This window comes from the organism of the source record quoted next, unplaced genomic scaffold (genome assembly GCF_019419815.1).
Source record: "Pyrus x bretschneideri cultivar Hongxiangsu unplaced genomic scaffold, Pyrus_bretschneideri_v1 Contig43, whole genome shotgun sequence".
In the NCBI taxonomy this organism is placed as follows: domain Eukaryota; kingdom Viridiplantae; phylum Streptophyta; class Magnoliopsida; order Rosales; family Rosaceae; genus Pyrus; species Pyrus x bretschneideri.
Window position 1 is genome coordinate 3620363 of NW_025999757.1, and position 26344 is coordinate 3646706.

General features: G+C 37.3%; 3 protein-coding genes across 3 annotated transcripts; 1 reads left to right on the forward strand and 2 right to left on the reverse strand.

The window, feature by feature from the left end:
• Positions 1–13414: 13414 nt before the first annotated feature.
• LOC125469465 lies at positions 13415–14047 on the reverse strand. Its single transcript, XM_048566817.1, has one exon. The coding sequence runs from the start codon at positions 14045–14047 to the stop codon at positions 13415–13417; it is 633 nt and encodes a 210-aa protein (XP_048422774.1).
• Positions 14048–16641: 2594 nt separating this feature from the next.
• Positions 16642–17212, reverse strand: LOC125469466 (ethylene-responsive transcription factor 13-like). Its single transcript, XM_048566818.1, has one exon. It carries the CDS (start codon positions 17210–17212, stop codon positions 16709–16711), a length of 504 nt encoding a protein of 167 aa, XP_048422775.1. The 3' UTR covers positions 16642–16708.
• Positions 17213–23989: 6777 nt separating this feature from the next.
• Positions 23990–25046, forward strand: LOC103928295 (ethylene-responsive transcription factor 2-like). The gene has a single exon (XM_009337330.2). It carries the CDS (start codon positions 24082–24084, stop codon positions 24907–24909), a length of 828 nt encoding a protein of 275 aa, XP_009335605.2. The 5' UTR covers positions 23990–24081; the 3' UTR covers positions 24910–25046.
• Positions 25047–26344: the final 1298 nt, after the last annotated feature.

Sequence of the window (26344 nt, forward strand, 5' to 3'; positions counted from 1 at the left end):
GATACTGGAATGTTTCATGATGATCCTCATCATTTCCCAATTTCATGATGTTGAATATCATGAGGACTATAGTGAGAATGGTGATACTTAAGGATATTTTATCTATATTATAGTAATGTCGAAATGAAAATATAGATTTTTTTGTATTTTGTAACTAAACTGAATTGTGAACCTTACATTATTTTATATTACATGAATTTTATGTTGTTCCTACATTAATCCTTCATTCACGCCCCTTCTCGATCTCTTAAGCTTGCTTGTTTGTGATGGTTAAAAATATTATTAAAAACAAATGTGAATAAAAATTAGAAAATATTGGACTTGACATGTTTTGTTGGCACAAAAACAATTAGCCGACAAATGTTTTTGTTCACAAAAGATTCAGCCAACTAATTATTTTGTCTACACAAGTAATTTGAGCCAACAAACCAGTTTGTTGGCATAGGACTACGTAGCTGAAAAACCATTTTGTCGCGACATGTTTCGTCGTGACAAGATCACTAAGCCGACAAAATGTTTTGTCGCGACAAGATCACTAAGCTGACAAATAACTTCATCATGAAAAAACAACCTGTGCTGACAAAATATTTTGTCACAATGTTGTTTTGGTGACGGGCACAGTTTGACAGCTGAGATTTGTCGCCTTAAAAATGAGCCAACGAAATATTAAGATTTGTCGAGAAAGATCTTGCGCGACATGCTTTTAGCGACAAAATTGCCAACAGAATTTTTCGTTGGGAAAAGCTCTTCGCCGACGAATTTTGACTTTTGCCGACAAACTAATTTTGTCGACAAAGTGGAAATTTCTAGTAGTGTTAGTCTGGCTGTTAAGTCTTCTGTTAACTGATGATGTGGCGCCCACATAGATAAAGATTGGGCACCACGTGTCATTAAAAATAAAAATAAATAAACTATTAAAATAATTAATTAAATAAAAGTTATAAATAAAAAAAATTCCCTAGGTCCCCTTTGTCTTCCCCACCTCGATCCCCTTCCTTTCTCCCTCTGCACCCCTACACATTCGCTCTCACCCTCACTTTCCACTCTTTCTCTCTCACTCTCACTCCCCAGATCCCTAGATCCCTCTGCACCTCTGCACATCCATCATTCTCTAGATCCCCTTTGCCTTCCCCACCCCGAGCAACTTGTTGTAACACGTGTGACGATAGAGGCCTTTATGTGGAAGAAAGGGTCACCGTGCTTCCATCCGAGGACGAGGGACTTGTTGGGTTCCTGGAGCTTGACGGAGGGGAGCGCGTGGGAGTTGAGGATGGTGCGAACGGCGTTGAGTTCTTGGATGGTGAGGGGGTCGAGAGAGTGGTGGGGGGTGTCGGAGTTGTGGTCTTTGAGGCGGGGCGTTGGGATAGGGGTTTGGATTAGATGCGGTTTTTGGAGGAGCACCAGGCAAAGTTTGTTGTGCAGTCGAGGAGGTCGGAGACGTACGTGCGGTGCGTAAGGGAGGTGGGACCAAGTGAAGAGGAGGACTACGCCTACGTAGAGGGAAAGGGAGAAAAAACACAGGAATCTCCGATCATCCATGGATTCTGTGTTTTAGAGCTTGAATTTGAGGGAGGGGGAATGATGGATGTGCAGAGGTGCAAAGGGAGAAGGGTGGGGAAGACAAAAGGGATCTGGGTATTTTTTTTACTTTTTTTTAATAAATTATTTTAATAGTTTAATTTTTTTAATTTTTTTAATTTTCACATGGATGACACGTGGCGCTCCAGTCATTGTCCACATAGGCACCACGTCACAGTTAACGGGAGACTTAACAGTTTGATTAATGGATGTATGAGACCGTCCTAAAATTTACACTTTAGGTATGACTCTGAGACCAAAAAAACTTAATGTACTAAATGTTGAAAACCACAAAACATGAAAGTAGTAAATAGTCTTTTGCCCATAAAAAAATTTCCAACACATGAGCCATGCATAAGGATGCCATCGTGGTTGTTTCGGGTTGAGTACTGTGCCAATACCCATTTCGCTTGGTATACCACGACTAAAGCCCTGTTACATTTTTATTGATAATATTTTTCCTTATTAAAGTAAAAAAAATATATAATCTAATTCCATGACATTAATTATTATGAATTATTTCATAGAGCATATGTTCTGGGTTTGATTCTTACCAATGGTGAATTACATGATGGTACCCAGGAAGAGGTTGAAATGCTTCCGTGAGTCTTCCCAGGCCTAGAAGGTTGAATTGCTGTAGCGAAACCATCAGCTATAACTATATTTAATGAAAAAGAAACAAAGGGAGATTCATGAAAAGGGTTTGGGTTAAGTCATTTTAACCAAAAAAAAAAAAAAAAAAAAAAAAAGAAAGCATCCTATGACTATATTTAGTGACAAAGAATTAAATATTAATAAAAAAAACCTTAAATTTTAATAAAAGAACAAAAGAACTTAAAGTTTAATGAAAATGACACAATTTTAATATAGAAAAATTAAAAAAAAAAAAAAAAAAAAAAGACCTGACACATGAGACCCCCCATGTGTCCATCACAAACATTGTTTATGAAACTGAACACTATTTATGAAACTTAACGGTATTACACTATTTATTGGTCTAGTTTCATAAATAGTGTCTAGTTCTTGCTTCATTTTCATAAATAGTGTCTAGTTCTTTGTCATATTTCATAAATAGTGCCTAGTCATTCGATCTAGTTTTATAAATAGAATATAGTAATTGATACAAATTCATAAATAGTGCCTAATTCTTAGTCAAGTTTCATAAATAGTGTCTAGTTCTTGGTCCAGTTTCATAAATAGTTTCCACCATTGGTTTAGTTTTAGAAATAGTGCCTAATCCTTGGCATCGTTTCATAAGTAGTGTCTACTTATTGGTCTAGTTTTCATAAATAGTGTCTAATTATTAGTCTAGTTTCATAAATAGTGTCTACTTATTGGTCCTGTTTTATAAATAGTGCTTAATTCTTGGTTCAGTTTCACAAGGTTTGAAACTTAAATCTTGTTTGGTCCTGTAAAAGCACCCATTGCGCCAAAAACGATGAACCCATAAGTGATCCTTTAAGTCAAAGATTATGTATTTAGTAATTATATTTAAAAAGTTGTTTTCAATTACCAAATTAAAATTTCCTCACAATTTTTACATACCTACAATAATTAAATGTAACTTTCCATCCAATTTCTTAAGCTTGGGTGTCATCTTGGAGAAAATTTTCCTTATGCTGGTAACACAAGTGGTACACCACATATTATTATATAAGTCGTGAGAAATTTTATTTTTTATGTTATTAAATTTTTAACACAATAATCTCACTACTTGTATAGAGAAACGTGGTGTACCACATCGTGTTCTAAACACATTGAAAAATCTTTTGTCATCTTGACTACTATTGGGAAACAACACCATAAAAATAAAATTGGAGAATGTAATTCAATTTGAAGTCTTTTTCTTATTCTAAGCACAAATAAAAAAAATTAAAAAAAAATCCCTTAATGATAGCTGACAGGGAAAAAAAGAGGAGTGTGGAGGGGAGTGGGTGTACGCGTGCCCTGTGCAGGTTGTGTTTTTTATGTTTTATGTTTTATTTTTTATTCTTCTGTTCGTATCATTTAAATAAAGTTATTACATTGTTTTTATTTATTAAAATGCAAAGATTTAAAGCTCTTTTCATTAATTTTTCCTAAAAGAAAATATAACACACAATATAATATAGGGTAAGTTTTTTTCTTGATCCTTGTGGTGAGGCACTAATTTTAAATTGACCCTGTGGGGAAAAAAGTGTTAATCTTAACCGTGTGGTGAAGTTCGTTATCAATCGTAGTCTAAATTGAAATTTCTGTCAAAATCTCATCCACATGCAGGGGTAAAAAAGTCATTCCATTCTTTTTTCTTTTCTTTTTGCTAATTCCACTTTTTTATAATCAACAAAAATAGAAGGAAAAAAAAGAAGAAGAAATCCCTCCCCAATCCCTACCCTTGTCAGCCACAGCCGTGATGACCACCCACCACCTTCCCCCCTCTCTCACATAACCCTAGCCATCCTGTCCGCCATTGTTCTTCTTAAAATGAAACTAAATTCAATGTTTGCATAATAACTTATATTCTAACGTAAATACAGTGAGGTACTTTGTGATTTTTTAAATCTTGAATTTGGACTATGACAACCCATCCCAAAGTTTACATTTTTATTAATTTTAGAAGCATAAATTTATGAAAATGCCCTAAAGGCAAAGACTTTGACTTCCATTGATCATCGGTTAGAGTGACATATGACTTATGCTTTTGGCATATCCTCGTAGTACTTGTCACTACAAACGCATAGGAGAAAGCCGTTTGCGAGTCCGAATTCTAACGGTATAATTACGGATGTTTGAAGTTGGTTATTTAAAGGTAGTTAAATTATTTGAACTCCCACCTTGTGGGAAGACTAACTAATCAGCCTTAAGTAAAGAGGAAAAGGGCCAATCAAATTAAAAGGGATGGAGGACCAGTGAGAAATCAGAAAAAAGGAAGAAAAGAAAATAAAATTAAATTAAATTAAATTTAAAAAAGGGGGAAAAAGCTGGGAGCTTTTCCCGTGGGTTTTCGTCCGTACACCTCCACGACCGCCTATCTTCCAAGGCCGATTCCGGCCAACTCCGATGGAGTTTTTCGACGCCACCACCACCATCTTGAAGCCCTAATTCCCCTCTACAAAACTCACCCAAGAACCACCTTGATGAACTATGGTATGTGGCGGTTGGAGGCCACGAAAGTTGACGAAAATCAATAGTGCTCCGGCCACTCTTTTCGATTTTCCGGCAAATCGGCAAAGCGATGGCCAATGCCACCACTTGGGCTTTGTAGCCCATCATCCCAGCAGCAAAACCCAACCAACTTTGACTCGGTTGGACCACCGTAGATGACGAATCGACGTCAGGAAATTTTAGGCACCCGTCGACTTTGTGGGCAAAATTGACCATCTTATGTCCACTTTTGGACTTCGTGGCAGGCGACGATAGATCGTGATGTCTCGATGTGCGTGCAAGATAATCATAGCGTGGACTCCAGGTGAGTGGTCTTTTTCTTTCATAGGCATATAATTGATAGTTCCACAAGCACTTCTATAATGATCTATGCTTGTTACCTACAATTAATCATTGCGAACTACGAATGGCTTGATCCTTGTTTAGGGTACGTAGGGAGTCTAACAAGACGTTAGATGCAGCCATATAATAAATGAGATTAAATAATTTAGACAATAGCCTTGTTTAGTGAATTGAGCAATGTGAGGGACACTGGTGAGAATTGTGAGATTTAGCTTTATGATTTGGTGATTAAATGTTGATCATAAATCAATGCGTGAAGAATCAAGAAATTGAAGTAAGGAAAGGTAAGTAATGATAGTTAATGTAACTAGGGTCTAATTGGGCTTATCACTGATGATTACTCTAAATAGTAAATAGTTTGGGAGTAGGGTGTTATTGATTATACATGTTACGCTGTATTATATATTTTGGGAATATCATGAAATGTTTGGGTTTAGATTGCATCATGGCATATTCATATGGATATTACCTGAACCTAACTATTGTGAATGCTTTGAAGTGCTATATGACGCCGCAGATGCCCAGGTAAGCTTCAGGTTTGTACATGTTGATGTTAATGATGGTAGTGAGTATGATTATGTTGAGATATATTATAGCTTATAAACCTGCACCCTGGTGTTAGTGCTTCCGCTCGTGGCCAAGGCACAGTCCTTCACGTGATGTTCACCTCCCGCACCCTACGCTCACCTTGGATCCAAGGTAGGTGCACAGTCATGTCGTACATACCACTTTAGGTGGTTCCAACTCGTAGGTGACCCGCGATTATTCGCACAGTCTTCACGTGATCGTAGCACTTGAGCGTATTTATTTACACCCAGTCTTGTCGTACAGACCACTTTAGGTGGTTCCAACTCGTGTAAAGGTATACTTATTGAGCTATTGGCTAGCATGATTGATGAGATATGGATAAGTCATATAGGTCACTATAGGTGACTCCGACTTATATGCTAGCCATGATTGATGAGATATGGATAAGTCGTACAGGTCACTATAGGTGACTCCGACTTATATGCTAGCCAGGTCACTATAGGTGACTCCGACTTATATGCTAGCCATGATTGATGAGATATAGATAAGTTGTATAGGTCACTGTAGGTGACTCCGACTTATATGCTAGCCATGATTGATGAGGTATGGATAAGTTATACATGTCATATTAGATGACTTCGACTGATATATCATTTTGTATTGATTAAGTTCATTTGGCCTACTTATTAATGCATAGTGGAGTTGATGGCAAACCGTTGTTTTGGCCATTTCTGAGTATGGTTTGGATATATGTATATATGTTGTATTGTCTTATGGAAAACGACACGGGTTTTACATTGAGGGGCATTACTTTTAGAGAGGTAATAACTTTGGGAAGCTTGGTTTTATTGCTCACTCACACTCTCTGTTTGGTGCCCTCCAGGTTTTAGCTGCTGAGTTTGTATCGACAAGGATCTGTGGTGAATCTTAGTATTGATGGATACATCTGAGGGTATGATTCTTACCCACACTCATGTACCTTACTTATGCTCTGACATCGTGTGTGAAATGAGTTCGTTCCCGCTCACAACGCACTCTGGTATTTAAAATTTTTAGGTTCAAATTACTCACATTTTTCTACACTCTATCACATTTTATGGCTTCGTCACGTTCCAGGTGTCGGCCAGCATAGCTCAATTCAGGATCCAAGTGGACTTTCTGGGTCAGGGTGTGTCATGGATTCTTGGCTCTCTTGAAATGAGAAAATCTAATAAAATGAACCTTGTAATTTTATTGTTTATTTATTCTTTTATTGTAGTTCTAAAAGTTTTTTAAATAAAGTCCATATGGCGCTTTATGATTGGTTCATAGAATCAATAAAAACAAAATTAACAATTTTACCCCTACAAATGATAGAAGAATGAGGAAAAATCCAATTTGGACTATGATTGATAACAAATTTCACCACAGGATTATAATTAATAACTTTTTCACCACAGGGGTCTACTTCAAAGTAGGGTATCACCACAAGAATCACAAAAAAAAAAATTTGGCCTATAATATAATATTGTAGTATCATTAAATACTAAAATAACACTCTTAAATTTGAAAAAAAAAGAAATACAATTCCAAAATTACAAAAATAAAAAAAAATATACGAGGTTGTTTCAAATTGAATGTACTATTACTATATATGGGGCGAATTCCTGGAATTTACCTGTATCCACATGCATTTTGCCCCATCTCTACCCATATTTAATCATACATATTGTGACAACATTCAACACTTGAAGTGCCTGGTCTCTCAAAGTTTTTTGTAACAAAAATTTGTAGTTGGAGTAGTTAGACTAGGTTTTTATAATTATAACTTTTAACTTTTGACAAGGTATGAGCGATTAAAATCCGTTGTTTCTTCAATGTACTAAATTTATTTTTACTTTTTGTTTGTTAAACGGTTTTCATATACGATTGATTCAGATTAAATGTGTCTAAACTATTTCTGTATGGCACATAAACATATACAAAAAGTAAATCTACAAATATGCGTTTAATTGTATGTTTTAGAAAACAAATTTGGTTGTATTCACTTCATTTGTACATGGATTATAGGGTTTAAAACATAATTAAGGTTGTTTTGATTATGATATAGAATTGTAGTTTAAGCCAAGTGGACATATGTGAAATTTCTGTGGAGTCCCGAAGCCCAGCATGGGCGGCCATGAAGACTGAAGATGGGCGTCGTGTGTCGGCAGTGAATATTCTTTCTGGGGAAGGTCCCATTATGTCTGTTTCATAACTCATTCTTCACGAGGACTATTTTGACCAGTGCTGAGTATCTATCCGTGTTCTTTTTTCTTTTTAAATTTTTTTGTTTTGTTCTGTTTTGTTATGTTATGTTCTTCTGAATCGTTGTATTTCGAGTTTCTTATACCGAACATATGATTAATTCCAAAGTCACGTGTGATCAAATAGTTTTCTATATTATAAACAGATATGATTATTAATTGGGTATTAGACCTTGTGGAATTCATGTTGTTATTATTTTTCATCATTAAATTATACTGGATTTTCCTTCTCTTTAAACTTTTGCATTATTTCAACCGCTAGTAAACTACACTAGAAGTATTTGAACTCCAAATGCAGTGGGTCATAAAAGTTCCCTTAGATTATTGCAACGCATTGTTATCGTCACAAAGTTATTTTCATGATGGCTTTGCAAAACAATAGTTAACATCGCAACTGCTTTGACGTTAAAATTAAACAGAATATTTGAGACAAGTTTGAAGCGTCATAGATGCTTTATTTTTACTGTAAATATAATATGTTGGAAATGACTCTTTTTTTTTCCGTGAAAGCATGAGGCTGGAATTTTTTATTTAGTTACAATAATGATAAAATCAAAAGTAAAATAATAGATGAATTAAAAGAAGAGAATTTTAACTAAAAGCTTCGGGTACTGTTCACTTTAACGAAAAAACATATTTTTACACTAAAAAGTCAATCCTGATACTATTCACTTTACCCTTTATTTTGTCTTTATCGTTAAATTTTAAAATTTTCAAACTATTTTCATTAGTTTTCCTTTAAAAGAATTATACTTTTATTATTGCTGTCATTTTGAAAATACACCACTCATAATCCTACAAGAGTTCAATGTCAAATACGAAAAATCTTCTTCAAAATGTGGACGAACATATTTTTTATTTCAAATCCCCAAAAGAGTTCAAACTTGGAAAATAAAACTTACACGACCATCAATAAAATAAGGAAAACTAATGAAAATGATTTGAAAACTTTGAGTTTTAACGATAAGAACAAAATAAAGGGTAAAGTGAATAGTACCATGTTTGACTTTTTGGTGTAAAAATGTAGTTTTTCGTTAAAGTGAACGTATCACGAGTTTTTCGTTAAAGTGAACGTATCACGAGTTTTTCGTTAAAACTCCCTAGATCGATGAAAAGTACAATGTTTTCTTTACAAACGTTTTATGAAAGCAATTGCTTTTATGCTTCTAGGTCTGATTAAGGTTGATGCTCATTACTCCCAAGTCTCCTCATTGTTAGCTTGATGTATTAGAATCTATTTAAATACAATTATATTAGTTTTTTTTTTCCTTGAGGAGACAATTGTATTAGTTTAAAAACACACTAAATAAGTTAAAATAATAAATTAAACAAAAAAGGGACACTTAACGAGGCTCTTTCTTCATCGCCCTCTGCACCTCGGAGGCGAGCTTCCTCCGTGTAGAGGCGAGCATGTGGCACTTGGTATGGATAATGGCTTTATGTCGTGTCTCACCAAGCCCTAATCACACATGCAAAGGCACCATTGTGATCCACAGGTCATCGGGATTCAGAATATGGTGGTTTTGAGGTTCGATTTGGTCGGAATGGTGATGCTTGTGGGTGGTGGTTCTTGGTGATCACGCTGTTGGGGGTTTAAAAATGCTTCACTACTTGGAGAGGTTTATCTCACAAAGAAAATGTAACGCAACGGAATTGATAGGCAAGAGAAAGAAAGAATTCTCAAAGTATTACACAAGGTTTTTATTCACTCACAAACTTAGTACAAGAGGAAACACTCAAACACTCTTAGAAGCTTTGTTGCTTCTTCTTACTTCTTACTTGACACTCTCACTTCTTGCTACTTGCTCTCTTGGTTGTTACAAATGGTGTGGATGCCTTCTCCTTTTATAGGCATGGATGGAACCTTGGAGAAGCATGAAAACATTATGCTAGAGATATCTAGATAATTCCACTACCTTCCTAAGCTAGAATTATCTACACTAATCTTGTATGTTGGTGGAATCCTCACCATTCTTCTAGACTCTTCTACCAACTTGAACTTTGCTAGAATTCTCTAGCATGTGCATGGATCTTTCTTTGTGTATGGGCCGGATCAATTATCTTTGGGCCAAGACAAGATTACAATTCAACATCCCCCCTTAATCTTGTCTTGTGACGCCAATTGAGTTTCTTAGTCTGACAAAGTCTTCTTGTTTGAGTGGCTTGGTGAATATGTCGGCAACTTGGTCTTGAGACTTCACGTATTCCACTTGCACATCCTTTCTTGCAATGCACTCTCTTAAGAAATGATAACGGGTATCTATGTGTTTACTCCTGTCATGGAATACTGGATTCTTTGCTAGAGCTATTGCAGACTTGTTGTCGACATAGATCTTTGTTGGCTCTTCTTGTCGCATTCTTAATTCTTTCAGCAAGTTTCTCAGCCAGATTGCATGGCAGACACATGAAGTAGCAGCTACATATTCAGCTTCGCAGGTAGAGAGAGGGACAATCGGTTGCTTCTTCGACATCCACGTGAATGCAGTGTCTCCCATGAAGAACACAAATCCAGTAGTGCTTTTTCTATCGTCGGAATCTCCTGCCCAATCATTGTCGCTATATCCAGCAAGTTTGTAGTTATCAGAACTTGAATAAAACAAGCCAAAGTTAACAATACCTTTGAGGTATCGAAGAATTCTTTTGGCCGTTTTCAAATGTGTAGTTGTGGGATTCTCCATGTGGCGACTGATTAATCCGACAGCATAGAGAATATCTGGTCTTGTGCAAGTCAAGTAGCGTAAGCTTCCAACTAGACTTTTGAAAAATGTTGGATCTACGCTTTCTCCTTTATCATACTTGGTTAGTTTGACTCCGCACTCCATTGGCGTGCTCATGGGCTTGCAGTTGTCCATTTTGAACTTTTTCAGTATCTCCTTTGTGTAGCTTTCTTGGGAGATGAAAATTCCTTCTTCGTTCTGCTTGACTTCAATGCCTAGGTAATATGCCATTAACCCGATGTCGGTCATCTCAAATTCTTTGGTCATCACTCTCTTGAACTCTTCAAACATGCTTGGATTACTCCCGGTGAAGATTAGATCATCCACATATAAGCACACAATCAAAATATCTTCATCTTTGACTTTGACGTAGAGAGCATGTTCATAAGGGCACTTGATGAAGTTGTTTTCCTGAAAGTACTTGTCGATGCGACTATTCCATGCTCGTGGCGCTTGTTTTAACCCATAGAGGGCTTTTTTCAGCTTCAGAACTTTGTCTTCATGCCCTTTGATCTCATAGCCTGACGGTTGCTGAATGTAGACTTCTTCTTCAAGGACTCCATTTAGGAAGGCGGACTTCACATCCATTTGTTGAATCTTCCAACTGTTTTGAGCTGCCAAAGAAATTAGTAATCGTATAGTTTCCAACCGAGCAACGGGTGCGAATACCTCATCATAGTCGATTCCGGCTCTTTGACTATAGCCTTTCGCCACTAGTCTTGCCTTGTATCTTTCGACCTTTCCATTAGCATTTTTCTTTGTCTTGTACACCCACTTGACTCCAATGGCTTTGTGTCCTTTCGGAAGAATAGCGAGTTCCCATGTATCATTCTTCTGGATTGCTTCAATTTCTTCATCCATTGCTTTCCTCCACTTAGTATCTTGCACTGCTTCTTGGAAGTCGACTGGTTCACAATCAGCAAAGAGACAGAAAAGTGTAGAATTATCAAGTCTTTCAGCTACCTCATAAAGATCTCGTATACTTCTTGTGCGTGGTACTTCTCTTTCATTTAGACTCTCACTTGACAATGCTGATGCTGATGAATTACCATGATTGGTTGATGTTGGTGAAGCAGGTGGAGTAGTGGATTCTTGTTGAACCTCTCTTGCTTGCTCCATCATCCCTTGTTCATTCTCTTCTTCAAATTGAGGAAAGAAGTGAAGATCACCTGCATGCGGGCTAAAATCCCATTCTCCTTCTTCATCGAACATCACGTCTCGACTAATCACCGTTTTCCCATTGTTTGGATTATACAGCTTATAGCCTTTTGAATTGGTGTCATAGCCAATGAAGATGAACTTCTCACTTTTGTCGTCGAGTTTGGTTCTCCTCTCGTCTAGTACGTGTACATGGGCTATGCTTCCAAAAACTCTTAGATGAGAAATACTTGGCTTTCTTCCACTCCATGCTTCTTGCGGAGTTTTTCCCTACACACTCCTTGTTGGAGACCGATTGGATAGGTAGACAGCACATGCTACAGCTTCTGCCCACAATTCCTTAGGCAATTTCTTGCTTTTGAGCATGCTTCGAGCCATGTCGAGGATGGTTCGATTTTTTCTTTCTGCCACTCCATTTTGTTGAGGGGATCTTGGAACTGTCAAAGGTCGACGAATTCCATTTGCTTCACAAAACTCTTGAAATTCCTTCAAAGTGAATTCTCCTCCTCGATCAGATCTCATGGCTTTGATCTTGCAACCACTCTCCTTTTCTACAGCGGCTTTGAACTTCTTGAATGCTCCAAAGACTTCTGATTTCTGCTTCAAGAAATACACCCAGGTTTTTCTTGAAAAATCATCAATGAAGAGAAGGAAATAATTATTTTTACCCAAAGAGCTTGGTTTTATTGGACCGCACACATCGGTGTGAATGAGCTCGAGTGGCTTCTGGGCTCTTGTGGTCGACTCCTTTGGAAAGCTTTTCCTGAACTGTTTCCCAATTAAACATCCTTCACAAACTTGATCAGGGTGGCTGATGCATGGTAAGCCTCTCACTATCTCCTTCTTGGATAATAACTCCAGTCCCCCAAAGTTAAGATGCCCAAAACGAAGATGCCAAAGCCAAGATATGTCTTTGTAACATATCTTGAGACACTTTGCAACATCGTTTTGAATGTTCATGGGAAACATCCTATTCTTTGACATTTTCGCCTTGGCAATTAATCTTCCTTTGTCATCTCTAAGAAAAATGACATAATTTTTCGTATGAAAATCATAACATTTTTCTAAGAGTTGACCCAAACTCAAAATGTTGCTTTTCATATTGGGCACGTAGTAGACATTCGAAATTAATTGGTGACCCCCATTTTCCAGGGGAATAAGGATGTTACCTTTTCCTTTTACGGGTATATTGGATTCATCTCCAAAAGAAACGTTGCCACTCATTGATTCATTGAGCTCTATGAAGATGCTTCTTCTTCCGCACATGTGGTTGCTAGCGCCGGTGTCAAGGTACCATGTATAGTCTTGGCCTCCATCATTGTTCTTGCATGCTAGTAGCACAACACCATTCTCTTCTTTCACATAATTGACCTTCTCATCAAGTCTGCTGTTTGGAGCTCTACATTCCCAAGCATAATGCCCAAACTTTTGACAATTATAGCATTGAACATGAGATTTTTCATACCTCGAGTTTGAGCGTCCTCTTCCGCGACCTTTTGTTGAGCTTTCTCCTCTTTCGTAGTTGCTATGGTTGTTTAAGTTCCAACCACATCCACGCCCATGTCCACGTCCGCGACCTCGACCACGACTTCTTCCGTATTGGCTTCTCTCGTTGTTGAAGCTTTCTTCTTTCTTCTTTGGCTGGATATATGTCTTGAGGAGCTACTCATCATTCTCTTGCCTCTTCTTATGTTTCTCTTCATATGCTTGTAGCGAACCCATTAATTGCTCTATACTAATTTCTTCCAAGTTTTTAGTTTCTTCAATCGTCACGACAATGTGCTCGAACTTGGGGTCCAACGAGCGTAGTATCTTCTCCATAATTCTAACATCTTCTAACTTTTCTCCGTTTCTTTTTAATTGATTGGAAACAGCTAAGACTCTTGAGAAATAATCAGAGATTGATTCAGACCCTTTCATTTGTAGAGATTTGAACTCACCTCTTAATACTTGAAGACGAACCTTTTTCACTTGTTCGGCTCCTTTGTAAGAGGTTTGAAGCTTCTCCCATGCTTGCTTGGCAGAGGTTGCACTCGAGACCTTCTCAAAGCCATTGTCATCTAATGCTTGGTAGATGAGATAAAGAGCCTTCTTCTCTCTCTTTCTTGAATCTTTCAAACTCTCCTTCTGGGGTTGAGACAGAGTAGCTTCATCTTCTGGCTCAGTGTAGCCTTTCTCCACGACTTCCCAGACATCGTGTGCACCCAAAAGGGCCTTCATTTTGATACTCCAATTATCGAAGTTGTTGTTGTCGAGCACTGGAACTTGGAAGGCTGCCATAGTGTTGCTAGCCATAGCTCTGGTACCACTTTGTTGGGGGTTTAAAAATGCTTCACTACTTGGAGAGGTTTATCTCACAAAGAAAATGTAACGCAGCGGAATTGATAGGCAAGAGAAAGAAAGAATTCTCAAAGTATTACACAAGGTTTTTATTCACTCACAAACTTAGTACAAGAGGAAACACTCAAACACTCTTAGAAGCTTTGTTGCTTCTTCTTACTTCTTACTTGACACTCTCACTTCTTGCTACTTGCTCTCTTGGTTGTTACAAATGGTGTGGATGCCTTCACCTTTTATAGGCATGGATGGAACCTTGGAGAAGCATGAAAACATTATGCTAGAGATATCTAGATAATTCCACAACCTTCCTAAGCTAGAATTATCTACACTAATCTTGTATGTTGGTGGAATCCTCACCATTCTTCTAGACTCTTCTACCAACTTGAACTTTGCTAGAATTCTCTAGCATGTGCATGGATCTTTCTTTGTGTATGGGCCAGATCAATTATCTTTGGGCCAAGACAAGATTACAATTCAACACACGCATCCTCTAAGTTTCCTTTTGTCCAGAAATCCCTAAGTCATTATGCAATCGTTGTATGCCTTCAAGTTAGATGGGCTATCATTCTGCCTGTGGTTCTGCTGCTTTGTGATTTTGTGGTGGTCTATGCTTCGCTTCTTGCAATAGCTGGACCGGATAATTGGCAGAGCCTGCGTCCAACGAACTTTCATTATGATCCTCTTCATGGATTGAGCATTGACCTAATTCCTAGGGCACACCCCTAGAATTACGAACATTTTCCTGGGGAAAAGCCAAGTGTGAACCCTTCCCTCGAACCCAAGGCAGGAAGGTACATCAGAGCAAGGGCCAAGCCTAGACTGAACACTCCGGGATACTTTGCTTCTCGATCTGCGATCTCCTTTCTTATTTGCTGAATGGTCTTCAAGCTCATGCCTCTGATGCTGACGTCTGGTGACTACTGCTCAAACTCTCTTTGATTTGGCAAAGAGTTGATTTTGAGCACCATCCTCTGCTCGTTGAGCACCGCAGTTAGGTATGTTACTTGGAGCACCGTGGTTAGGTATGTTACTTGGAAAGAAAGAGATCCCAGATGGGTAGAAACCCCAGTGGTTTGCTTTAGCTCCAGTCAGTTAGCAAACACGTGATGCACTGCCGGCAAAGCCACTAGAGGCTGAATTGATGGGCCAAAGCCCATGGGAGCTAGAGTTTCTAAATCAACGGGCTCGGGCCATGAAGTTTATTCAACCGAGACCATCCGTAGCGGGTAACGCCGCTCGGTAGAAGGTGGTTGAAGTAATGATTGTATTTCGGTAGGTGGTTGTCGAACTAGTGGTAGCTTTTTGGCAGAGTGGGCTGAATGTGGTGAGGCTACACCGACGACAGCTGCTGACACTACTGCTGTTGTGGCATCACGGCCAAAGAAGTGGCACACCAACGGTTGTCGCAGTAACCGTGACCGTGATTTAAGGCATCGACGAAGTCACAACAATCTTAATTCGCTCCAATTCTTGGGTAAAAGGTGCACAGGAGGCATGACAGACAAAATCCGAATTGACATTCTAGAGCCTCTCAGAATCCATGGCAATCTTAGATTGCAAGGATTAAGAGTTGTTATACTTGCGGATCTTCGCGTGTCCACCATGTTATTCGTTATGAACAAAGATGATCAAAATCCAATATGAATCGCCAAATACATGTTTTCATTCATCGTACACATTAGATGAGTATGACACCCTAATAGACAAAGAAGAATTGGTTTTTAATGAGGCTCATAATCAATTGCAACCCATCACAGTATAAAATAGGAAACTAATTCTCAAAATTTGCTCAATAGGATTGCTTCTAAAAATAGTATTCATTTAACAAAATACTAAACTATTGTAAAGGACTTCTATAAAATATCCTATCATTTCTCAAAAATTGCAAAGTTCTTTCATTGTAATATATGTTTTAAGGAAACGATATTTATTACATAAACTTTAACAGTATATCAAAGACATTTACAATATAACACTGAATATAAGATAACGTGAAACAAAGCGCATAAAATCCACATTAGCCAAAACCTTAAAGTCATAATCCACAATCCTAAACCTTGATCAACTGTGAATCGAATCCATGCAGCCATAGATCTCCTCGTGTCCTACCTTGGAGATCATGTGTAACATTTGACGGATTTGTGAACTCAAACTTTCACTGATCCAATTGCGCATAAAAGTGAACAAAAAGCCAGGATTTCACTTATTACCCAAAAACATATGAGTATATCGCAATAACGTTGTAACGGAGGGACATGAAAGTTGTAATGGTGAACTCAAATTATATGAGCATACCTCATATCAAATCACCATAGGAAAATTCACCACAAAGGAACATTATTCACCCGAAGAAATTACACTAAACGAAAAGAAAAAGAGGAGAAGGGGAGGGGAGGAAAACAGACAGCGCTCTACCTCCTCCCCCTCCACTAGTGCCTAGGGGTTCTCTTTGGTCAACTTCAGAGTTTTTCGAGGTCTATGAGATTTTTTTCAAGATCCTATTAGTTTTTTTCAAGGTCTTTTTTTTCACTGTAAAATATTTAGGCCACTGTAAAATTTTTAACACGAGGAAAAGAAAACGCAAGAATTTCATAACTTGTTACATTATACTCTATCTCAAGCAGCCAAGTATTCAATCCCAGCCTTAATTCGCTTTGGCATCTGAGTTTCATAACCATCCGATGTCGATGCCAACGCAGACGAGTGGTCAGGCGAGCGGCGCCGGTTAGGGGTCACCCTAACGGGCTCAATGCTACTCGAGCCAATCAAGTGAGGAAAATTCAGCTTGGCTTTGCAGCCACGTAGCTTAAACGCGGCTCGGTCATAAGCCAACCCCGCGTCCTCTGGCGTCTCATAAATCCCAAGCCACAGTCTCGCACCGTTCTTCGCCGGATCTCTTATCTCTGCTGCGTACTTCCCCCACGGCCTCCTTCTCACCCCTCTATAATGTTTCACAGCGTAAACCTCACGCGCCACTGCTGCTTCATTCTTTACAGCGCCATGCAAACCTCCAAAGGCAGCCTGCGCGTCATGATCAGTGACTACAAACAATGACTCCCACCAATCTTCCGTTGTTAAAACTGGAAATATGACCGGAACATTATTTGGGCTAACACTCATTGCCCGAGGCTCCAAGTCATCAAGATGTTAGTGAATGGATTCAAGAAGAGCAAAATCGTCCGATTCTAGTTCTAGGGTTTCCTGTCCGTACATGTTTCTAAACTGTATATTATGTACGTATATAATGCACGAAATTGAATGAATGGGTTAGGGTTGAAGATTCTTGTGAATGATTTCTATGGAGAGAGTTTTTTGTGATCATGTTTTGTTTAATTTGTTACAGAAGCTATGGCTTTATTAAGCATCGCAGGCAGCTTCAATCGACTTTCAAGTTTCATGGCAGTGCGTGCAATAATTAAGAACTCTTTGTAGCATTTTTGTCACGTGCAGTAATTATGTGATACTTAATTAGTACTAATAATCCAAAATCAAATAAATTAATCGAATTATAGATCGTGTATATTTTTATAGCGTGGTATGTTGGACTCCATAATTATAAGTGACATCGCAGCCTAATAGGGTCAAAAGCTCTCTCCATCACAAGCAACCCTTTATTTGTCTTACTATACGTGTAACACATGCATTTTAATAAAATATTTTTTTTTTATCAGATTGAATTTGGGATTAAAGTTGGGAAGTCAAGTTCCTTATTTTATTGGAAAATACCCCAAAATAGGATATTTTCTTAATCTTTGGATAGAAATAGGATTTTTTGAATATGCACATACCATGCACATGGCATGCACAACAATATGACAAAAATATGATTTTTTCTACAACTGAAAATCACCTAATTGCCCTCGTATATAAATGTGTTGTTTCCTCTCATTTTCTAATTTTTTTTCCCTCTCTCTACTCTCTCTCTGTCGAAGAACCTTAACGATGCACTCACCCTCTAACAACCCACCTCACCGGCACCAACCGTTTCTCTCTCACCGATAGCCATCGTTTCACCAGTCCCCTCTCTCCTTTGTTTTCGAACTGGTGACCCAAGATTCAGATTGCATCTAACTTTTGGGTGGCAGTACAATTCCCAACTCACAATCCCAAAAGCTTGGTGTGTAATGGATAATAATTCATCCACCAAAGCTCTCATGAAGGTTGTAGATGGGATTGGATGAATCATCATGAGCCAAAGGCCAGTATGAGTGATGGGGTTTTCTTTACAATATTTGGGGAATAGTTTTTTTAATATTTTAAAGGTTTGTTTATGGGTTTTGATTTCAAAGTCAATATTCATGAGTATTAATTTTTGGGTTCGTATGCTTTATGGCTGCTGGGTTTCTTGGTTTTGCCTGTATTTTATGATTTCGTGGGTTTTATGGTTAGGGTCAAATATTTCTTGGTTTTGGCTTCAATTTTTTAGAAATTATTTTGTGCGTTTTATGGCTGGGGTCAAATATTTCTTGGTTTTGGCTTCAAATTTCTAGAAAATTATACACTGTATGCACACGAGATGCGTAATGGAGGTCAAATTTGGATTTGTGCTTAATTATTTTAGTCCAATTCGAACCTATGACATCGGGTTTTGGAGACTTAAGCATGCATTGTTCATGCTTTGTGTTTCATTTAAGAAAACAAACAGTGTTAATGTTACCAAAAACTTCTTCCTTTTCCATTTACTAACAAAAAATACATAACAACTAAATTTGCAGAAAAGTTAAGGAAAAGAAACAAATCTAGTCCTTATTAAAACCATTTAACATATCATAAAATATGTTCATTTCCTAATGCCTTTCATTCTTTATCCCTTCATTTTCTTTGCTCTTGTAAATTGTTTGGTTATTCTTTTATCTTTGAATTTATATGTATATGTACGTACGTACGTATCTATGTATGTGTATCTACTACACTGAATTCGCAGGCTTTTAGTTTGTTTAAGTGCTGAATTTCTGTAAATCTGCATTTTCAAATGCTGAATTTTTTTTACCTAAACTTTGTTTCCCTATTTTCCCATACAGGTTGCTCTGCTTGGGTTCAGTTTTAAGCGCATTGAAAATGGAGGGGAAATTGATGCCAGTGCAACTTGGGACTACGCTGAGATTCAGATTTTTCCATCCCAGAACAGGTTAGGTTTTCACCTTCCGGTAAATTTTATTCTTTTAAGGGTATATGTTTTCTCCTCTGTTGTATTGGATTATAAAAGTTTGTTCTTTCTGTATATGCTACACTAAGTGCATTATTATTTCCCGTTGGTGATTCCTTTTGTTTGGTTATTCCATTGGAGAGTAACTACATGTTTTTTTTTTTTTTGTGTATTAGAATTGATAAGTTACCTTTCCTCTCTTCCGACTTATAATAAATTGATAAATTATAATGATTTTTCATATTGTTGTATAGTTCCCTACCGAGTGGAAGCACGAAAGACATTATCAAAGCTAAAAACAACTTGATTATAAGCAGGTTAGATTTCAAAAAACTTATTTATTAGCTTGTGCTTGCCTGGTTATTTGTTTTTTTTTACTTATTCTTTGCTCTTTTCTTCAATTTGGCTGGTTGTTGCATTATGCTGCGAAGAGTATATCTTTCTACTATTATAATTAGGACTGGTGTAACAACTTGCTATTTAGCTACTCTCTTACATAAGAAATTGTTAAAGTTTATGGTATGTGTATTTAGGCAATGATTGAAAAATATTTATGTATTTTGGTTGGCGTTTCTGTCGAAATTTTGCTACATAGTCTTTGAAAAGAAAGTAGCAATGCATCAGCATTGCTGCTTTTACTGCTCGATAGATTTCTCACTCATGTTCATTTTCAGAGGCTGAAGCAGGGGCTGAAGGTTGTTTGCGGTGGTTGAGGGTTGTCTGGCATGCGAGGAACTCGAGAGTAATGGTATTTGTTAGGTTCTTAGATTTAGTTATTAGTTTTTCATGGAATAAAAAATGTATTATGAATTATTTTCATTATATGTATGAATAATTTTTTATTGATGGTATTACTATTTAAATATTTTTTTTTGATATATTTATCCTATTGGGCACAATAACAAACTTGTGCTAACGAAAAAGTCATCTGATATGGGTGTCAGAAAAGAGGCACAGAAATCCCTTATTTGTGCTGAGCCTTTTGGGCAACAAAGATCATATTGTGCCCTTTGACAAATGGTGACGCCCATAGAGGGCACAAACACAAAGATAGTAGCTGCATTGTTGCTATTGGTCTATGAGCACAATTGTTGGTGCTTTTTGGCCTCAAAGGGCACAAATAATTTATTGTGTGCAGTGCTCATTTTTCTTGTAGTGCGAGCCAAAATACAATACTAAAACATCATTTGAACTTCGTAATTTTTAGCATTGTGGTCCCACTGGCATGCCTACACAACCTACTTGGCGTGCAGGCCAAGGACAAAGAGTTAACTAAGTCCTTTTGTGATTGAATATTAAAGTAGGCGTGCCAATTCGCTACTGAACTTGGTCAGGCGAATAATTCTGAATGTGATGGAATACACTTCTGACTTCTCAATCAGGCAACCTCAGCCGAGAAAGGAACACTCTCGGCCTTGACTTCTAAAACCTTAAGAGAGTGTTATGCAAATCACTGTGTAGATATGGATCTTAAATGACCAGGTTTGGCAGCTTCAACTATACTTATAAAAATATAAGTGTGCCCAATTGGTATCAAATTGCAGGGGCACCAAAAAATTCTCAAATGTATGGTTGGCACTTGGAACTGAAAATCGAAACCAAAACACAAACCAAATCGGACCACACCAAATTGTTCGGTTTTGCGGTTTTGAAACTGAACCGCAATGTAGTGAAACGGTTTGGTTTTGGTTTTGGCTTTTGAAAACTACAACAAAACTAAAACCGCACCTCAATTTAAATGTCGTGTTTTAATTTGCTATTTTAGAGTCCATACATTTAGTATGGACTCAACCACACTAAAATGCCATCCCTTTCCACCCCTACCACACAAAATTCTTAATTATATCAATACATCAACTTTATGTAGAAACTAGAAAGCTAATTCGTTTATTGAGAGAGAGAGAGAGAGAGAACAATCACTTTCACTTCTCTCTGGAAACCTCTGTGAACTTTGAAATCCCTCACATTGAAGTTGGGGAGGGGGGCAAACTGCCATGAACTCTTGTTAAAAAACAACGTTAGGCCATTGCCACTTTTAAGCTTCTCTTTTCTTATAACAACTTCGTATAATCTTGAAAAAAAGTTGTTCTTCTTATAATCTTACTACAATTTGCTGCAAGTTTGGTGCAGTTTTGCTGCAGGTCATTAATTAATGCATTGTGTGGAAAATGAGAGCGTCTTATGCATGGATAGGTGTAAATTTTAAACTGTACATCTTTTCTCAAAAACCAAATCGAAACCGTCTGAACCACACGGAAATGAACCAAACGGTTTGGTTTCATTTCTGTTTTGGCTTCAAAATAGCATCGCATCGAACCGCAAAATGTTTTGGTTTCAGTTTCGATTCCACTCAAAATCGCACTGAACTGAACCATGTCCACCCCTACTCAAAGGAGATGAGTGTCCTTATGGTGAAAGTGGTTCAACCATCGATATGCCAAACTCTGAAAGTCAGTTGGGAATATCTGATCCTAGAAGACTCAACTTTGCCAAGAAAGCTAATCAAGTGACATCGTTCAATGAAAGAATAGCAAAAAAACACTTTGCCAACAAAGACTTGGGATAAATAACTAGTAAAAAATGAGAACTTGATGTTTAACCAAACGGCCGAACCACCTTCACCATAAAGATACTCATCTCCTTTGAGTATCTTACCCCTACAATTTAATACCAATTCGGTGCACCTATATTTTTAAAAATATAGTTGAAGTTTGAATTTCATAGCAAAAGGCATAACCTTGTCTTCAGGTTTTAAAAAAAAAGCCCAGAGTGTTCCATCCTTGGTTGAGGTCCCCTATTCAGGAGTTAAGAGCACATTCTATTACATTACCTTACTCAGAATTATTGGCACAGCCAAGCTTGGTGGCAAATTGACATGCCTGTATCAGCAATCAGTTACTGAAGTTCGTAGTTAACTTATTCAGTTGCTCAACCTACATGCCACATAAATTTTGTAATTTTTAAAGTCAACACTAAGAAAGGCATCGCGCAATCGATCAACACTGACCGTTAAGCTTGCTTCTCCCTAATGCATAATTAGCTTGGATATTGGGAGGTTTCTCCTAGTAATAGTATTAACTGTTTCATGAAATGTAAAGGTTCAAAATAATAACATGATTCTCCAACCATATCCGATTTAATATCAAAGGTTAGGATTGGAAGATCAAAGCACGACATCAAATGCAATAGCACCAGAGAGAATTCGGGGGTGTGGCCAGAAGAATCTTTACCAGTTTTTATAGAAAAGTTTTGACAGATTTATTGGATCTTGATAGGTTGAGTAATATGATTTTTTTATTTATTTTTTGTTTAGATTGATTAAAATTGAAAAAGAATAAGTACCGTTGGCCTGTCTTCCGAGTCCCAAGCAACAACTTCGTTTACAAGTATTTTCTTTTCAATCAATCGAAAATATTCGATCTGATTGATAAAGAAAAGAAAGATACTGAACTTATTGTGGAAGGACAAATGACAATAAAATTTTAGCTGCCATTAAACTAGGCTGGTGACTGCCTTGAACGTGTGTTAGACATTTCCTGTAGATCTCTATTTAAATTTATGTAATATAATATGTATGTAAAAATCAATTATTTTTATTTTATCTTCCAATAGTTTCCAATTTAATAATATAAATTTAGTAAATGTGCAATTTTCAAATTTAAAAAATCCATTTATAAGCATGTTTTTTTTTTCAACTTTAGAATTGTTTCAGCTACTATAATACTTATAGTGCCCATTATACCTAACGAAATAATTAGCTAGTATTAGTGTTTTGGTAGTTCATATCCCCATTTTATAATTAACGAAGTGATAGTTTTTGTTCTTTAGCTTGGAAAAAAAACACAAATGATGATGAATATTATTCCATTTTAGAACCCAATAGATCAAAAGTCACCCAATTGTTATTAGAAAATTATAACCCTTTATTATTATTATTTTACATTATATATATTTTTTCAATTATTTATTTTAGGGTAATGCTAATTAAGGAGACTATCTATCTAAACTATAATTTATAAATCATATGACGTAGTAGTTGATAATTAGATTATTTTAAAGTGTTGATTAACATGTTTTTTTTATTGGTAACATATCACATAATTTACAAATTTATTCTAAAAAAAAATTGATATGCTTACCATTACTCTTTACTTTATATTGAGTGCATTAGCTCTAGCAATATATATAGGGGTGTGATATCCACACACCCAATTTTACTTCTCACACATCTTTTTAATTTTCGGCCGTTGGATCAAATGAATTGAAGAAAATCAACGGACAGAAATTATCAAGGATGTGTGAAAAGTAAAATGGGGTGTGTGGATAGCACTTCCCTGTATATATAAAAAGAGATGTTATTTGGTCTATTACATGGATGCATGCTAGCCACTACCGCCAAGACACCAACCAACATTTAGATACAATAATTCAGGCCAAGGATTGACCTGTACTGTGCCACTGCCCACTTGCCATGCAGCAATGTAGCCATCTGAAATCACTGTTATCGAAAAATATAAAAAATAAATGATATGAGTCAGTGACAAATAGATGAATCAATTAATTAAACCCACGAAATTAGTAACTTATTTATTTAGTAAACAAATATTGTAACATGTGATGCATGTGGGAAACCTTGATCAATAATGAAGTTTCATGGAAATGATAACAGTACTGGTAAGAAAGTTACAATTATAAGCAATACCTCATTGCCCACGTATAAATACACACAACACAAGGTCTAAACCACTACAACAACAACAACTAGTATCTACAGTACTACTACCACATCCTTCAACCTCCAAAAGCCTATTCAAAACCAATTCCAGAACCCTAACAAGTAAAAATGTTTGAAGATATTTGCTTGGTGTCTGATTTTGCTCTTTTGGAGTCGATTCGGCAACACCTTCTCGACGATAATTTTGATACTACTTTGCAAGAATCATCACCAACAGCTTCAGGCAGTCCTCCCCCAATGCACTCCCAGAGTTTAAGCTTCAACACCCTCTTCTCGACGGAAAGTTGGGTGGACATGCCGTTTAAAGTGGAACTGGAAGACACTAACGACGTTGTTGGTTCTCTGTCTGATGGCACAGACGGGTGGAGTCCATCATCAGATCACCATCACGTTGATGTTGTTGAGACCACACCCGTGAAACCGAAGCCTTGGGAGATTGTCAAGGAAGAGATAGTGGTGGCGCGTGAGACTCACACGCCACCGTCGCGGCAGCACTTTCGAGGCGTGAGACGGAGGCCATGGGGGAAATACGCGGCGGAGATTAGGGATCCCAAGAAGAACGGGGCCAGAGTGTGGCTTGGGACTTATGAGACGGCTGAGGGTGCGGCATTGGCTTATGACCAAGCCGCTTTTAAGATGCGCGGCTCCAAAGCCAAGCTCAACTTCCCTCATCTTATTGGCTCGGAGGGATGTGAGCCCGTTCGAGTAACAGCAAAGCGGCGTGCCCCGGAGTTCTCCACTTCTTCTTCCTCGTCAGAAAGTGGGTCGCCGAAGCCGAAAAGGAGGAATATTGGACTCCGAACGGCGGCTGAAGCCGAGTCGGGTAGCACAAGCCGGGTTGAGATGAGCCAGCTAGCTGCTGTTGATCAGTGGCTAAGTGATCTTAACACAACAGTGTCCCCAATGCCACATGAATTATTGATTAGTGGTTTATGATTAATATTTAATGCTGGTTAATTGTTGCATTATTTAGAGTAATTGGAGATTCCCCAAGTGTAAAGCGTTGGATTTTTTTTTTTTATTCCACCTTTTCGTTTTGTACGTGATCGTTAATGGAGACTAAATTTTTGTTATTTATTATGTACCTTCCTTTCCTTTTGGTGGGATATTTTTCATTTTTTTTTCTTTTTACATGACAGAAGAAATAAATAATAAATAAAGTATGTAATTGATAGAAGAATGGTAGAGATCAATATAGGAGGTTTTGGTTTGATACAATAAGAAATAAAGTTAGGGATCCTTAATAGCGCATCTCACTTTTTTTTTTCTTTTCTGAACAACGATATTATCTATATTAAGAGGGTGGGGGAATTAGTTTATCCTTACAATGGCTAACAATAATATGATTCAAATTCGTTTTTGGCGAAAATCAAATTTAAGATCTCTCACTTACCAGTGAAGATGAATACTACTATTTTATTAAAGGGAAATTTGTTATATATAAATTATAAGGATTAATATACTTCTCCCATACTGTATTTCATAATTACAAGGCACAAATAGAAATATGGGTAAAGCTACAGAGACCAAACTTTTAAACCAAATGATGTGGTTGTTGATGATTGGATTATTACTGAAGTGTTGAGTAACGTGCTTATTTCTTAGAGATATTCATCAATTTACCCCATGTTGTGACCATTGGCCAATTTCCCCCCTTAACTTTAATTTTGGCTAATTTCTCTCCTCAACTCTCATAATTAGTCAATTTCTCCCCTCAACTTAAATTTTGGCCAATTTCCCCCCTCAACTCTCATAATTAGTCAATTTGCACCCTACTGTTAATTTTTTTAATTTTCCATCTACTCTTCCGTTAAGTAGGTATCCGCATGATTGCCTTTGAAGGAAAAAAAAAAGTCAATTTGTACCCTACTGTCATTTTTTTCAATTTGCACCCTACTATCATTTTCCGTTAAGTAAGTTTCCCTACACCTTAACAGAGGTAAACGAGGCCAAAGGAAGAGGTGACGGGGTGTGGGCAGCTGCAAACTGCAAAAGCAGCATATCAAATGGATTGGACTACAAACAACAGAGGAGTGAGGCATTGGTGGCAGTCATGGGCTCAGCTTCAACAAAAGGAAGAACAAGAGAAAGTTCGAAGAAAAGGAAGAAGATAGAAAGTGTAGGGAAAATGACTTTTTTGCCCTTTAAAGGCAGTCATGCGGATGCCTACTTAACGGAAGAATAGATGGAAAATTAAAAAAATTAACAGTAGGGTGCAAATTGACTAATTATGAGAGTTGAGAGGGAAAATTGGCTAAAATTAAAGTTGAAGGGGAAAATTGACTAATTATGATAGTTGAGGGGGGAAATTAGCCAATCCTTACAAGTTCAGGGGGTAAATTGATGAATACCTCTATTTCTTATTGGTGAC

Coding starts and splice junctions, on each gene's coding strand:
- LOC103928295 (XM_009337330.2), top strand. CDS start 24,082: ATGTTTGAAGATATTTGCTTGGTGTCTGATTTTGCTCTTTTGGAGTCG.
- LOC125469465 (XM_048566817.1), bottom strand. CDS start 14,047: ATGGCTAGCAACACTATGGCAGCCTTCCAAGTTCCAGTGCTCGACAAC.
- LOC125469466 (XM_048566818.1), bottom strand. CDS start 17,212: ATGAGTGTTAGCCCAAATAATGTTCCGGTCATATTTCCAGTTTTAACA.